The following is a 14143-nucleotide window of genomic DNA, read 5'->3' as shown; positions in this document are numbered from 1 at the left end:
GTGTTATTTTTTTGTCAGTACACAACTATACACTACATTGTTTTTGGGCTTTTACATTTTATCCCAATAACACAAACAATACTCTGACATTAACATTTTCTTGTGTCTAAGTCTGAAACATACACAAAGGTATGCACAGGTCCACATGCCAGTGTGCACTAACATTTGTATGTATCTGTGTTGACAGGAAAGACGGCCGGCTCCTGCCTGCAGTCTGGCAGTTGTATACTCAAGCATGCTGTCATCACCATCAGTCTCCAGGCTCCTCGCTGCGCTACATCCCCCGTAGGGCAGTTCTCTACTGCCCTGGCAATGATGAACGAAAATTGAAGAAACTGGCCTTGCTGGATGTCGACTGCGCCGTGCTGGACTGTGAGGACGGCGTGGCCCTCACCAAAAAGGTACACATATGCACCTATTGTGCCTCGTATAAATCGAAATAAGCCTTCTATAAACCGGATATCAGGGAAGGCACAAACACACACTTTGTTTTGTGGTGGATTTTAATTCTACCTCCCCCTGCCAGACAGGTGCTTGGTCTTAATCACTGAAAAGAAAACTACCTAAGTGAGATGTTTTAAAACGAGCACATTCACCCCATTGTGATGGTAGAAAAGCCCTTGGTGCCCCCCATCAGCCTTTTAAAGCAAGGTGACCATGTCCCACTGTTCACCCAGTGGGAAAGCGCCAGATGCAGCAGGTTAAAAGCATTTTCATCCTGCCCACTCAACCTCCTCATTGGCCAGCTGAACTGCCCATGAAATCGTGGTTGGAGCGCAGGATAAAGAGGAAGCCCAGGAAAAAAGTTAAACAACAAAGGTTTTTAAGTCATGATAATAAAGATGATTGATATGGCTGGAGGCTGTTCCTGTAGTAGACAAAGACAATAAGCTGATGGCCTGTGTGACTGACAGGCCAGAAACTCTGACCCTGCGCTGGTGTTGGTGGATCTCAGAGCTTCAGTCTTTATAACGTGTCGAAGGGGGAATGTGAAGAAGAATGCAGCATAGGAGGCCCCATCCAGGCAACTGTTCAGCTCCAAACTACCGATTTTTCACACCATCCAGCACATTCAATTGCTGTATGTCTGACTGATTCTGATGAAAATTATTGTATATTTTAAATAAGATTTAGTTCATTCATTTTCCTTGGTTTTCTAAAAAGCCTCATTTTATCTTAGGAATTAGCTGGTGTGTTTCACTTGCCACCCTGGTGTGTGCTGCTACAATTGAAGACAGACTACATTAGCTACAGGGCAGAACAATTCCTTCAAAATGAAATATAATGTACCTCAGCATGCTTACCACTTGGTCTTCCTCTCGTAACCCTCTGAGTAATGCACATCTAAATACCAACAAAACAATAACTTCAGGAAAATTGCATTCTACATCAGTGGTTGTTCTGCCTAATAATCCCATTACTGCAATCTTTTCATTTCTAAGCATCATAACTGTGCAGGTTTGCCATTATAGTCCTCTTCAACACGATAGCTTTCAGCCCAGTGTGGAATGCTTCTAAGCTATTGCACGTTTCCTTTGTTGTGCTGCAATTTGCTCAGTGAATACATCTGAATTTTTTAGCTACTTCATTTCAGTACATAGTTTTTATTTTGAAGAATTAGATTTCAGTAGTGTAACTTTTCCTTCTATTACTGCCTTGTTTTTAGGTCATTTGTGTTAGAAAATATAATTTCAACGTAGTGACTTTTGCTGAAAAATTTTGGGGCAACAGACTGTGACCATTTTTCGGAATATTTTATTTTACGACCTAAAAACCATTACTAATAATGATCTCATGCAAAGATGCTAAGATGCAGTTGGAAGGCATGTGGGCCCTGATTGGGAGATGATCATGAGAGGCTGATCGCTCCTCGTTAACCTGTATACTACACAACGCAAGACGCACAATGAGGCTGAAACTCGACTGGATCGGAAAAAGTATCACACAACTTAAGAATCGGCCCGAAAAGGCCATAAAAGTGTACAGTGTTTGCCCGCCTTCAGCACCAGTAGGGTTTCAAGTTTGAAAGATTGTTTATTTATTTATTTATTTTTTAAATCTGTGTTTTGCATATCTTGTGGGAGGGGGGTTCAGCTAAGTTGAGAATCGATTGTTTACTCGGGTGCCACAGTAAACATAAGCTTGGCCACCTTGTGGCTCATGGCCATCACCAGGCACCACTGGGAGATTTTCAGAGTTAAAAAGATGGCTTCTTACAGTGGTGCAACCTTAGATTTTTTTCATATTTGTAATTCTTTCATTAAGAAATTAGGCTGCATGTTTTTGAACAGGCTTGTATTTATGTTTTAGAATGTAACCAAAGTTATTAAAAAACTCAATCAAGTGCACAGCAAAACATCAAAATAATCAATTAAAATCAACAGACACCAGATACACATAATAATCATAGGGAAATATTCAATATAAGATAAGATATTTTGTTTATAACAGCTTTTAACCTGGATTGGTTTGCAGACTATTAATGAAAGGCAGCTTTAACAGGTGGATCTTAAGCCTTGACTTAAAGGGATTTGGTCTTTTGGTGGTTTTCTGGGAGTTTGTTCCAAATGAATGGTGCATGATGGATGGATGGATGGACAGACGGACGGACGGAAGAATGGAGATATTTTCTATATTGTGATGACAAAATCTTCAAACAAAGTTATTGTAAAAAAAATAAATAGCAACACTTTCCTCATATCAAATGTTTTTTTTTATTTCTATCTGTATCTTTTTCTGTCTGCTGACATGAAATTAGCTGGTTGCTTTGTTTGCAATAACACATTTTCTTAATTCAATGGGTCTCACAGTCTTTAAATATATTCTAGATGTGATAGACAAGGCATTGTTTATATAGCACATTTCAGTAGCAAGACAGTTGAAAGTTTTGTACATGAAAAAAAGAGTGTTGTCCAATTGCCGTGGCATTGAGGCAACATAAATAGAGAATAAAAGTGACACATTAGATTAAGTATATTAAAAAAAAGATAAAATGATTGATAAAAATAAAGAAAAGATAAAATGACTTAAAAAATTGAATAAAAGTTAGACTGGAAATATAACTATCACTGGTTAGACAGCACTAGAGAAAAACCAAAGCGTTTTTAATCTCTTTAAAACAAAGCATGTTGCTGTGTGTGTATTTGCACAAACAACTGTTGGGGTCCCTACAGCCCCTAAACAATAACTCAAAGTCTTATTATGCTTGTCTAAGGACAGAAAAGCACAGCCTGGGCTTTTTAAATGTTATCTAAAGCAGTGTATAGCCGAAGGCCACAATGGGCTGGATGAAGTGTAAACTTAGTCACTGTCTATACAAGAATGGGCCTTCAGCAGGACCTCCTGTATTTCTTTACTTCTTCCCTATTGTACACTTTTTTTTAATCCACAAACTTCACCTCTAAAGGAGATAAGTATGTTTGTACATTACCTAAACTCTCTCCCCCTCCTTGAAAGTTGAAAACTTTGAATTTATGCGTTAATTGCCGCTTTACTGTGTCTCTGTGTTTGTTGAAGTGGTGAGTCTTTAAGAGGGTAGAGAGGTAAGACAGGGAGTAAAGGGTAGCAGCCACCCAGAGTTTGCTAACTGTCATCATGGAACTGATGGGAGGAGGAGGAGGAGGAGGAACGGAGGAAGGGAAGATAGGGCTGACTGCTCTAACACTTTTACACATATCATCATATCTGTATGATCAGTGGGGTTCATGAATAAGGAGGAGCAGGTTAAAACCCTGGGGCGGAACTGACGGCTACACCTGTCCTCTCTTCTCTGCTCTCCCTTGCCGTCTTGTTCTCTATATTGCTTGTCTCCCTCTCTTCAGTGTCCTTAGGGTTACAATTGTTTATCTCTCCCTCCCCCGTGTTCCCTCTCTGTCTCGTTTTGCCCTTTGGTCCAGTATTCCTCCTGGTGTTTCTCTTTCCCCTTCCCTTTCCCCACATGGGTCCCTCCATCCCTGATGACTCCCCCCTGCCACCCTGCCGCAGAGAGTCTCTCCTAATCCCTGGAAGTTTGGAACTAATGAACTAACTGCTGAGCCGCTGCCACGGAGCTTGGTCCCAAACTATACTGTACTTCACACTCGATTTCCTCTCCAGATGGCATAGTGGCGCGGCCGACACAACGGGGAGCACCTCTCACACACCAGCATGCGCCTGTAAGCGAGCACAAAACGGGCACAATGCAAGCATGCACAGACGTCTGAATGTGCTAATGTCTGCGCATGTAGACATACACACCAGTGTCTGCACACAAAAGCAGAATCAGAGAGAATAAAATAGAGTAGAGAACTGCCGGTAGTTCAGTTTAGGTACATTCAGACAAACAGCACCCTGGACCCAACATCCCCCTGGGTTTTCACTCCAGGTCCTCTAAATTTCCTCTGAGACCCAAAGTCACTGGGTGGATGCAGCAAATTAACTCCACTGAAGTGTGAAACGTAGCTGCTTAGTGAAGTGTCAGTGCTCCAGCAGTGGACACTCAGCTTTAAAGCTCTTTAACCAGGAAGTGTGCTTCAGTTGAACTATTGTAGATTTTTCATGTAGTACATAACTAAAGACCACCAAGACATTAGATAATAAGTAAAGGCTGCAGAATTTTGTAAAATGACGAAAATTTAAAACACAGGATGCAAATATAGTCAAATTCAGTCCAGCTGATCACTGATATTTGAGGAGGAAACAATATATTTGATTATCACAGTAAATCACAGTAAACACATTTCAGAACTGATAAGACATGTGCTTATTTTAAATTCAAAATATATTTCCATGTACATTTGATGCTATTCTTTCTCGGGGGTTTTTCCCCCTATATAGCTGTATTAATTTGATGTTTGCTCCAACTCTAACAGTGACTGAACCATTCTCATCCTACAGTCAGCTTTAGTGGCTTGTTAAAAAAAAAAAAAAGTCATTTAGAATTAATAGCTCTTTAAACAGATTTAAATTTCTTATCATGATTGTTTTTTTTTCTTTTTAGCAATACACTTACCTGATTATCAATCCCTTGATAAAGTTGTGCAAACACGTTTATTGTCTCCATTACTTATTGCCAACTGTAACATTTCCTGTAATATAAATGTATGTTCAAGATTTTTATTCTTCAGAAATGGTCATGAATAGGTTTACGGTGCAGAAGCAGTTCATTTGAAAGAGAAAAGAAATGCCTATTCATATTTCTGCTTAAAATTAACTTTTCTAACCATTACAAAATTATTTTTAAAAGACAAGAAACAGTCTTTTTTTGGAATAAATGTGCTAAATGTTAATTTACTATAAAAAAAACTTTAGTCTTTTTTTGGAATAGATAATAAACAATTTATATTGTGGTTTCAAAAATAATAGTGGGTGGCAGTCCTTTAGTTTGCACCCTAAGACTGTTTTTCCACAAACAAATATTTTCAAACAACTGGCTTTCTCTTTGCTGTAACCAATGAAGAGTTTGGTATCCTTCAATCAAGCCAGCTGGCTGACAGAGGCAGCAACAGGTGGAGAGGAAGCATGCCCTTACTCTTTCTGCTATGTCTTTAAAATGGCTGCAAAGAATTGGTATATTACTACGGGAAACTATGGTTTGTGAAACCATACATTGTATAACTTTATGTTGGCAAATGGCCTATGCTGAGACTAGAGCCAGAATCACCATTAAAAAGTTCAAAGCATCTTAAACCAGAAGCAGTATTTTGATAGGGACTAACAGGGTCTACATAAACAAGTTAGAACCAATCAGATAACTACGGATGTGATGCAAAAATGTTTTTTTTTCTAAATTATTTAAAGCAACCAGTTATTGAGGTTTTGAAGATATAGCCAGGGCATCATTAAAACATTGCTTCTTGCGTCTTGACTGTTATAGTACAGAAAGGTGCTGCTGCATTATGGGTAATTTTGGTGTGGTACATTTAAACTCCCTCTTCCCAGCTTTGATTGGTCCAGGAAGTTTCGGCCGGACTTGCAGAATGCGTAAATCAGCCTGGGATGACAAGCTAACGAATTCCAACATTGGGAAAGAAGTGGGGTGTGGGGGTTGGGGTAAAAGTGGCTTATTTATTCTGATTCTACATGCCCAATTGAATCATTTACCAGTGGTCTGGAGCAGGTCCTCTCATGCTTCCATTAACAGCGGTTGAATGACAAACATGTCATTGTTGCATGGATTACATTATTACCGTCTATTACCTTTGTGTGATTGTCAGTCAGCATGAGCCATGCTGTATGCATGAACTGTGTCTGACACCAGAGATTTTCAACTTAACATAAATTATGCAGTCAGCTGTCAGCTGCTGCATGACTTCGATTCACTGCTAACTGTGCTTTTCCAAAGGACACAGAAAGCTTTGCTCCCTTGTCCAAAACCCAAGTCAAACAGGTAAAATTTTAATGGAAGGTGCTCTTGGAAAACTAGAGGATCCAACTGACCTATGAATGATTAACATTTGTTTTTCTGATTATACATGTATCATGTATAGTGCATTCTAGAAGTATTCACTTGAGCTTTTTCAGACAAACCAAAATACTGTGCGTTAAAATGTGGATAAGACTAAGGCAATGGTTTTCTCACACTCTGCTAAACTACCAGAAATCCCTTTATTCCTTACCACTGCAGTAGGTGCACAAATTGAGTTTGTGAGTAATTATAAATATCTTGGTTTTATTCCAGATAATGAACTTTCTTTTAAAAATCACATAGCAAATCTATTACTAACATTGAAAATGAAGATTTGGTTTTATTATTGAAATGAATCGTGTTTCTCACTCAAACCTAGAAGTAAATTGGTAGAAGCAACATTCCTGCCACTTCTGGATTATGGAGATGTTTTATATATAAATGCTTCAACCAAATGTCTGAAATCATTGAATACTGTTTATCATTGTGCTTTAAGGTTTATAACTGGTAGTAGACATTTGATACATCATAATGATTTGTATGCAAAAGCTGATTGGCCTCCTTTAAGTGTTCGGAGAAACAATCATTTGATGATCCTAATATATAAATCTCTCCTTGGACTAACACCAACATACTTAAGCTCTCTTTTGCATAGATCTAGTAGTTCAGATTTTTTACACTCAAATGTCTTTATTCTTCTACATGTTCCTGGTGTTCGAACTGATGGAGAGAAAGCATTCAGTGTGTTGGCTCCTACAGCGTGGAATCAGCTCCAGTCTGAGCTCAAGATGTCCGACAATATTTCATTGGACTTATTTCAACAAGCTTCTATGAAACAGTGTCACTGCTTTTAAATTGTTTTATATTTGTGCATATGTATTAATTGCTTTTATTTTTGTAACCAGGTTGCAGTGTATTGCAGATCTCTGTCCAGGTCCCCCTTGAAAATGAGATCCAGATCTCAACGGGGTTTACCTTGTTAATTAAAGGAAATAAAAATATAAAAAATGTAGAATGCTGTGTGCTTTTTTTGTAGCCCCAGCAACTTTACTCGGATGCTCCTAAACAACATTTAGTTCCACTGATTGACTTTGAAAAAAATCATCTAATCCTTAAAATGAAGCCTACCTGTGTGCAATGTATGCTCATTATAAATCCAGTTGTTCTTTGAAGGTCTCAGAGGTTTGTTGGAGGACTTCAGTAAAACAAAAAACAAAAAAAAAAAAAACAAAAAAACATCATGATCGCCATCGAACACAGCAGGCAATTCAGAAACAATACCGGTATCTAAAAGATGATTCAACTGTAGAAAACCCTTAGCTTCAAATGTCTTAAGGAACACTATTTAATCTATAATTAAAATTTGCACTGATTATAGATCAGCTGCAAACCTACCTTGGTAGAGAAAGAAGAACATCGGTAAAGCAGCAAATGCCAAACTAAATTTGCTGCAGAGATCTACAGCTCAGGTATATAAATCTGTTGCCAACTCAACGATTAGCTGTATATTCTACAAATGGGAATTTTTTATGTTGGAGTAACAGAAAGAAATTCATTGTTGACACAAAGTCATAAGAAGTCCGCTTTAACTTTACCACCAATCTGCTAGTGACAGTATGATACTATAGGATGGCTTTTCTTTAGTAGGGACAGGGAGGCTTTGATGGAAGGATGAATGACACTTCATACATTCTTGTTATAATAGCTCTTAGAGCTTGCAAAAGATTTAAGGCTTTAAGTTAATCCTCCAGGACAAAAACAATCCCATATATACATGTTAAGCTACAACTATAGTTTAGATCAAAGCTTATTGACATGCAAAAATGGTCAAGTCGTTGTCCAAAGCCAATTTGAAATATGTTGCAAAAACTAAAAATCAATTATCAAATATGTTCTCCAGCCAATTTCCCTGAGCTTAATATGTTTTCTGCCAAGTCATTGTGACAAAAATAAGTGTATTAATGTGCAAACCTGATTGAGACATACTTAAAAGTCCATAATTGCCTTGAAAAGAGGTCCTACTAAATATTGTCAATGCATGCCAAACTGCAGATTTCTATCTTCAAAAGAGAAAATTAAAACACATTGATATTATTTTTTTCCATATACTGCTGTTAACTACTTTTTGGCGATGTATCATGTAAAATTTGTTTTTACATGAGTTTGTGAATGGAAAATGACCTTTAAATGTTTGATGGGTATAATTACTACTTTGTCAAGGCATTACAAATATCCACATTTACTCACGTTGGTACTCCTACCATACACCTCACATGACCACAGAGACCTGAGAGGAACTCCCTCTTATGATGGCAGGTTTTACAAACAAAATATGAGCTGCTCAACCAGAAAACTGACTCCACGCTGGACAGATCAGAACGACCTTCCAGTTCGAGCTTTATTGTCTATCATATTGTACTTTTGCAGCCTCTCGAGAAGAGTTCTATGGTCGATCAAGGGGTCATTTGATGAAAATCAGTGATTGCAAGTTTTTTGCATATGTTTCTTATAAATATAGCTTTTAAATATTAGTATTTTGTTTACTGCAATATATACTTAATTCCATTAGAAGGCTTTCAGAAATGATTTAAGTGTGTTTATTTAGCTACAGTAGAAAGAAATTGAATAAAGGGGAATTTTGAGATCCTACCAAACTTTCATTATCCTGTTACACCCCTATGTTTTTACTGGCAGCCATAACCCACACCACTCCACGGTGGTGGGCTTCTCAGGGCACACAACACCAGGGATCAACCCCTGCTGGCGAACGGGTAACAGAGAGGGTTACAAGGAAAAAGAAGCATCAAAGAAGAGGAGGAGAGTCAGAATATTTTGGGTGATATTGCAGTGCAAACCAAGCAAATATGTCCTATTTTGCAAGAAATTAGAGATACTTGCTACCCCCCTCCCTTTATCTCTTCCAATGAACTTTGGATGCATAGTGAGATTTGCTGAAAACATTGTAGGAGAGGGATGATGTGGTTGATGGAATGTGATAATATAGTAGCAGTTTCAAAGCTTTTATTTTTCTTATGTTGTAATGAGATGGAATGGCCTGAGGTTTAAAATATTAAAAGCAACGGTATTTCTCATTAAAGTCTGTCTCGCAAGCATTGTTCAGTTGCTGTCAGCATGTCACCTTTTCATGTAAATGTAGGCTATTAAGCTTGACAACTGGTTCTGTCTTTGTTAAGAGCCTAATGTGAAACACTCTGTTACAAAAGAATATAGGTGTGCATTTCCACATAGTGGGTGCTATATTCAAGAGCTTGGAAAAATTCAGTTAAAGGAGTTTCAAGAATCGGGATGGACATACAATTTTCAATGATTCTGCACAACTCTGAGTCAAAGTCTAAAGGTTCATTCTATTTATAAACCTAGCAAACTGAGTAGCACCAGCAAGTCCCAGCTGATCTAGCTGATTGATATAGCTGGTTGACTAAACTGATGTTACCCTATAGCAGGGATGGGCAATTTCAGTTCACGAGGGCCGCTATCATGCAACTTTTAGATGTGTCCTTGGTCCAAAATGCCTGTATCAAGTAATTAGATGAATAGGAGGACTCTGGAGAAATTGACTCCATAGTAAGGAGGTGATTTAGCCTTTTGACTCAGGTGTGTTGGACCAAGGACAATTCTAATAGTTGCAGGATACCAGCCTTTGAGGACTGCAGTTACCCAACACTGCCCTATTGGAACGCAGCCATTGCTTCAGCTAAACAAAACAGCACCAAATATAACAGTATCTTCTTAATGACCGCTAAAAGGGCTTTACTTTCCACTGGTATAAACATTTTCTGTTTCAGATCCGGTAAGTCACTGATCAGCTAAAATTGTCAGATCTTTTACTGTATTTATTTTTTCTTTTCACTTTTTTGCGGTAGGACATCTTTTTTTTTTGCATGTGACAAAATAATTGCTAGAATAATTACCAATATTAGCATTGTATAATTTGATTGCAAAAATCCCACCTAACATTAAAAATGCATCAGTATCATCAGTAAGTTCTTTTAGATTGTTCTTATGAGTACAAATAAACAGACATAATTCTATTCATTTCCCAAGGTTAATGGGTTTCTGCTAAGTCATTTTCTCAGCAGACCTCCATTGTAGATACTATTAAACTTTTTTAATATTGAATAGTTATTATTAGGATATTTACACTGTGTAATAACTTGTGTTTTTCTACATTAACCTGTCAATTTGTATCTATTTTGATAAGCAGGTATTATGATTTACAAATTTTCTCCTCCCCTCTACTACTGCTTGTGTCTTCTTGTCTATCTATGACAGGGTAACACATAACACACTGTGCCTCCGACTGACAGATTGAAGGTCTGAATCTCCTCTTGCTACATCTCAGTTATCAGCGTAGCCTGAATTAGACAGTCATTTCACTCCGGCTTTCTGGCGTGCAGCATGTCACCTGTCAAAAAGCATTCACTATGACTTGAAGCCTGCGAACATGCACACACACATGCACACACGTATTCAGACGCACTCTCACTGACACATTGCACTGACAAAACAAATGTATATGCAACATTTTCGGCAGGCAGTCTTCACTTAGAAGAGTCTACAGTTCATTTTAGATAACATTGTAACTTGGGCAGCAGGATGCAAAATGCCAGTTCTTTAAAGGTACAAAAAGGAGTGGAAAAGACTATCCTTACTGTGAGTTGAATACCAACTCTCCTAACATCTAAACACATATGTATTTTTTCCAATTATGGTCCATACAATTGAGAAGAGAAAGGTTGATTTTCAAAAGGAGTAAAAGCAAGTGAAAAATACTGGATATTATCTCTCAGAAAGAGCAGTCATTGTCCACTTTCTCTATATGGTTGACATTGTGAGCGAAACGACTCACTTATCCATCTTGGCAGGATATACAGCAGGTACATTAGTATGGCATTTGAGAGGGAAAGTGTAGTCAAATGGTATTCAAGAGAAGAAAACTGGCATTAGCTGTAAGTGTTAAACTACCAAGAAACAGCTGCAAGGTTTTGTTTAGTTGCTAGCATGTTGGGATTCTGCAGACAAATGGCAACCACAAAAAGCCCACTGGGAAGGCAGAAATAATTGTACACCAAAACAACCTTTGTGATAATTTTGCACATTACATTTGTGACGTTCAAAATTTTCTTGTTCAATGTTACTCTTAAGAAAAAAAAATAGATAAAATGAGATAAGAATTTGAGGGATTTGAAACTGAAAACTTAACTTACCTTCACTGTTTTCCTGCTGTTAAGCTAGGTTTATTCTTAAAAAAGACAGTTCCTGCTTATCAGGAAAAAAAAAAAACCTTCCTGCACTGTTTACACAAATACAGTATTCAAATAACCGATATTGGGGAATAATGTTATTAAAAGTTATGTTTTATATTTAGGCATTAATCTTCCTGATGTTTGAAGTAGTAACGACATTTTGTTACTTGAGCTCAATCAAAGTATAGAAATGCTTTTTGCTTTCAGTGCAGAAGAAGAGCAGGGATGTTGAAATAGAGACATATGTTAAGAGGTGTGAGGTGGAATTGTTTTTTCACCATGCATACAGACTAATTCTACTTATTTATTCTATTATTATTATTATTATTATTCTCTTATTTCGTGTTGGAGCTGCTCAGACCTCCACATACCGGCGGTGCGCTGTCAGTAGGAATCCCCTTCAACAGCAGCCTATTGCCCGGTCGTTTCTTTGCAGTGTGCCATGGCGGCTGGAAGGCGGTTTTCATGTATGTAATCCAAACTGCAGGCACCAGGATAATAAAAGCGAACATGTTTCCCAACAGATTTCGGCATTTTAAGTTCATTTAGGTGTTAAACTGTTTCAGTGATCATAGTGATGTGTATCATCAGCGATGTGTCTGTCTCCCTGCCAGCTCCCAGATCAGCTTCTCTGATTGGTTGATGTGGCGCGTCGAGCAGCAACAGTAAAATTTTTCCAAATCCAGCAGCAGCTGCGTTTGCAGCGCGTCCCGTGTGTCAGATGCCCAGAAGCTCATGATGTGCTGCTTCAGCTGCTCAGATGTGCTGCTCCTGCTGCTCGAAACTCGCTGTGGGACGTTTTGCTGCGTCTTGATGCACGTCAACCATTGACTTTGCATGTAAACTAGCTGCTCCTGCTGCCTTTGCTGCTTTAGGTGTAAACGTAGCATAAAAATGGCTACATTGCACAGCAATTTCACACTTCTAGTTTAGCATCCCTAAACTACAATTATGCTATACACCTATTGTAGTCAAAGGCTCTATTTGCCTGATTTATGCATTAAGCATCTACAAAAAAAAGACTTTATCCACATAGGTTACAAGAAACTCTAATCTTATGTAACACCTCGCAAAATCTCACCATTTCTCATTACTGATTTGTAGCTGAGTGTCTTAAAGCCCTGTTTACACATCTTTTGTTGTTAAAAACTGTAAACTTTAGTCATTTTTTTAGGTTTGTTCACATGACAGCAGCTCATTTTTTTTTCTTTTACAAAGGCACAATTTTAGAATAGTTTCCAGATTGTAATTGTTTGAAAAATGATCAGGGTTCCCTTGTGAAGCATAAGCAGAAAAAAATATATTTTTTAATAACGTATAGCCCAAAGTGTCTTTTTTTTCCCAACAGTGTCCTGCTTGCAATGCCAAAAAGATCCCGACAGATTTTACTTTCACAAGTGGAGCAGTAGGGCTACAAATAGTTTTATTATAATTCATGCAAGGAATATTACAGATTATATGGACACTGCGATGTAAGTAGAAAAGGAAAGGAAAAAAAGGAAAAAGGAGAACATATGAAAGAAAGAGGAGATAAAAGGGAGATAACGATAAAACATCTTCAGTCTGCTTCATCACCTTCAAAGAGATGTAAAAAGAACAGCACAGCCAACGGACATGGTACAAGACATACAATAAAGTAGCACCTAGATACTATCACTGAAGTATAAATAGTATTATTTAATCTGACATGTATGCTGTGGTAGCTGAAGATCAGACCCAAAGTGTCTGAAATCTTGGGTCAAACATCTTCACCTCTGGTCTCAGGAAAACAATCTTTTGCTGTTTAGATTTGCTCGCACCATCATCTTTTGGCTTCTTGCTAGTAACAGGGCGTTTAGCCTCTTGCACTCTCCAGGTTTTTATTTAGGTTACTTGTGCTATTTTTAGCCAAACAGTTCCCTCACCTGCCCGCCAGCACATTAAGTGCATCTTTCTATGATTTTCTTATCCAATTTGGTGACATATTCAAAATAGTGGGAGTATAGCCACTTCTACTATTGCTTTTGAAACCATCTTCTTGTGATGTTTTAAAACAGTCTCCTTCTTCTGTTCTCTTTATGTAGGCTGTTGGCTGTGAGTTGTTTAGCTCAGATTATGACACGTTACCCACCTTAGTAACTGTAATAATATTACCAAAATGAAGTTTGTAACGCATTATATTAGTCCATTGCTGACAAACCTTATATATTATGGTTATGTGTTGCTTTTGTAACAGTGTTACTGCCAACAATGAACATGAATGCATCTAAACAGATATTACATTTAATAGATTTTCGAAGAAAATCTAACTAAACCATCTAAAAAAAAAATTTACGGAGTGTTAATGGAAGATGACAGGTCACTATAAAAAAGTAACTAGATATAGTTTCTTGTTACTTCTCCCAAAAAGTAAGACAATTACTGCTCAGGCAAAGTAACTAATTACCAGACAAAACACCTATCAGTCAGGGAGCAGTAGGTTTTGCTGCTGCCTTGCAGCAAGAATGTTCTG

The 14143-nt window shown here is 37.8% G+C and overlaps 1 protein-coding gene across 1 annotated transcript in view; it reads left to right on the top strand.

Moving 5' to 3' along the window:
* Positions 1–14143, top strand: part of clybl (citrate lyase beta like) — a 62482-nt gene that overhangs the window by 23443 nt on the left and 24896 nt on the right. The window contains exon 2 of the mRNA XM_015385977.1: positions 188–401. Coding sequence (XP_015241463.1) covers positions 188–401 — 214 coding nt within the window. The remainder of the gene's footprint in view (positions 1–187; positions 402–14143) is intronic.

The sequence above is a fragment of the Cyprinodon variegatus genome, unplaced genomic scaffold (genome assembly GCF_000732505.1).
Source record: "Cyprinodon variegatus isolate N-32 unplaced genomic scaffold, C_variegatus-1.0 Scaffold353, whole genome shotgun sequence".
NCBI classification, from domain to species: Eukaryota; Metazoa; Chordata; class Actinopteri; order Cyprinodontiformes; family Cyprinodontidae; genus Cyprinodon; species Cyprinodon variegatus.
Note: the sequence above shows the minus strand (reverse complement) of the source record. Positions and strands in the feature narration are given on the sequence as shown.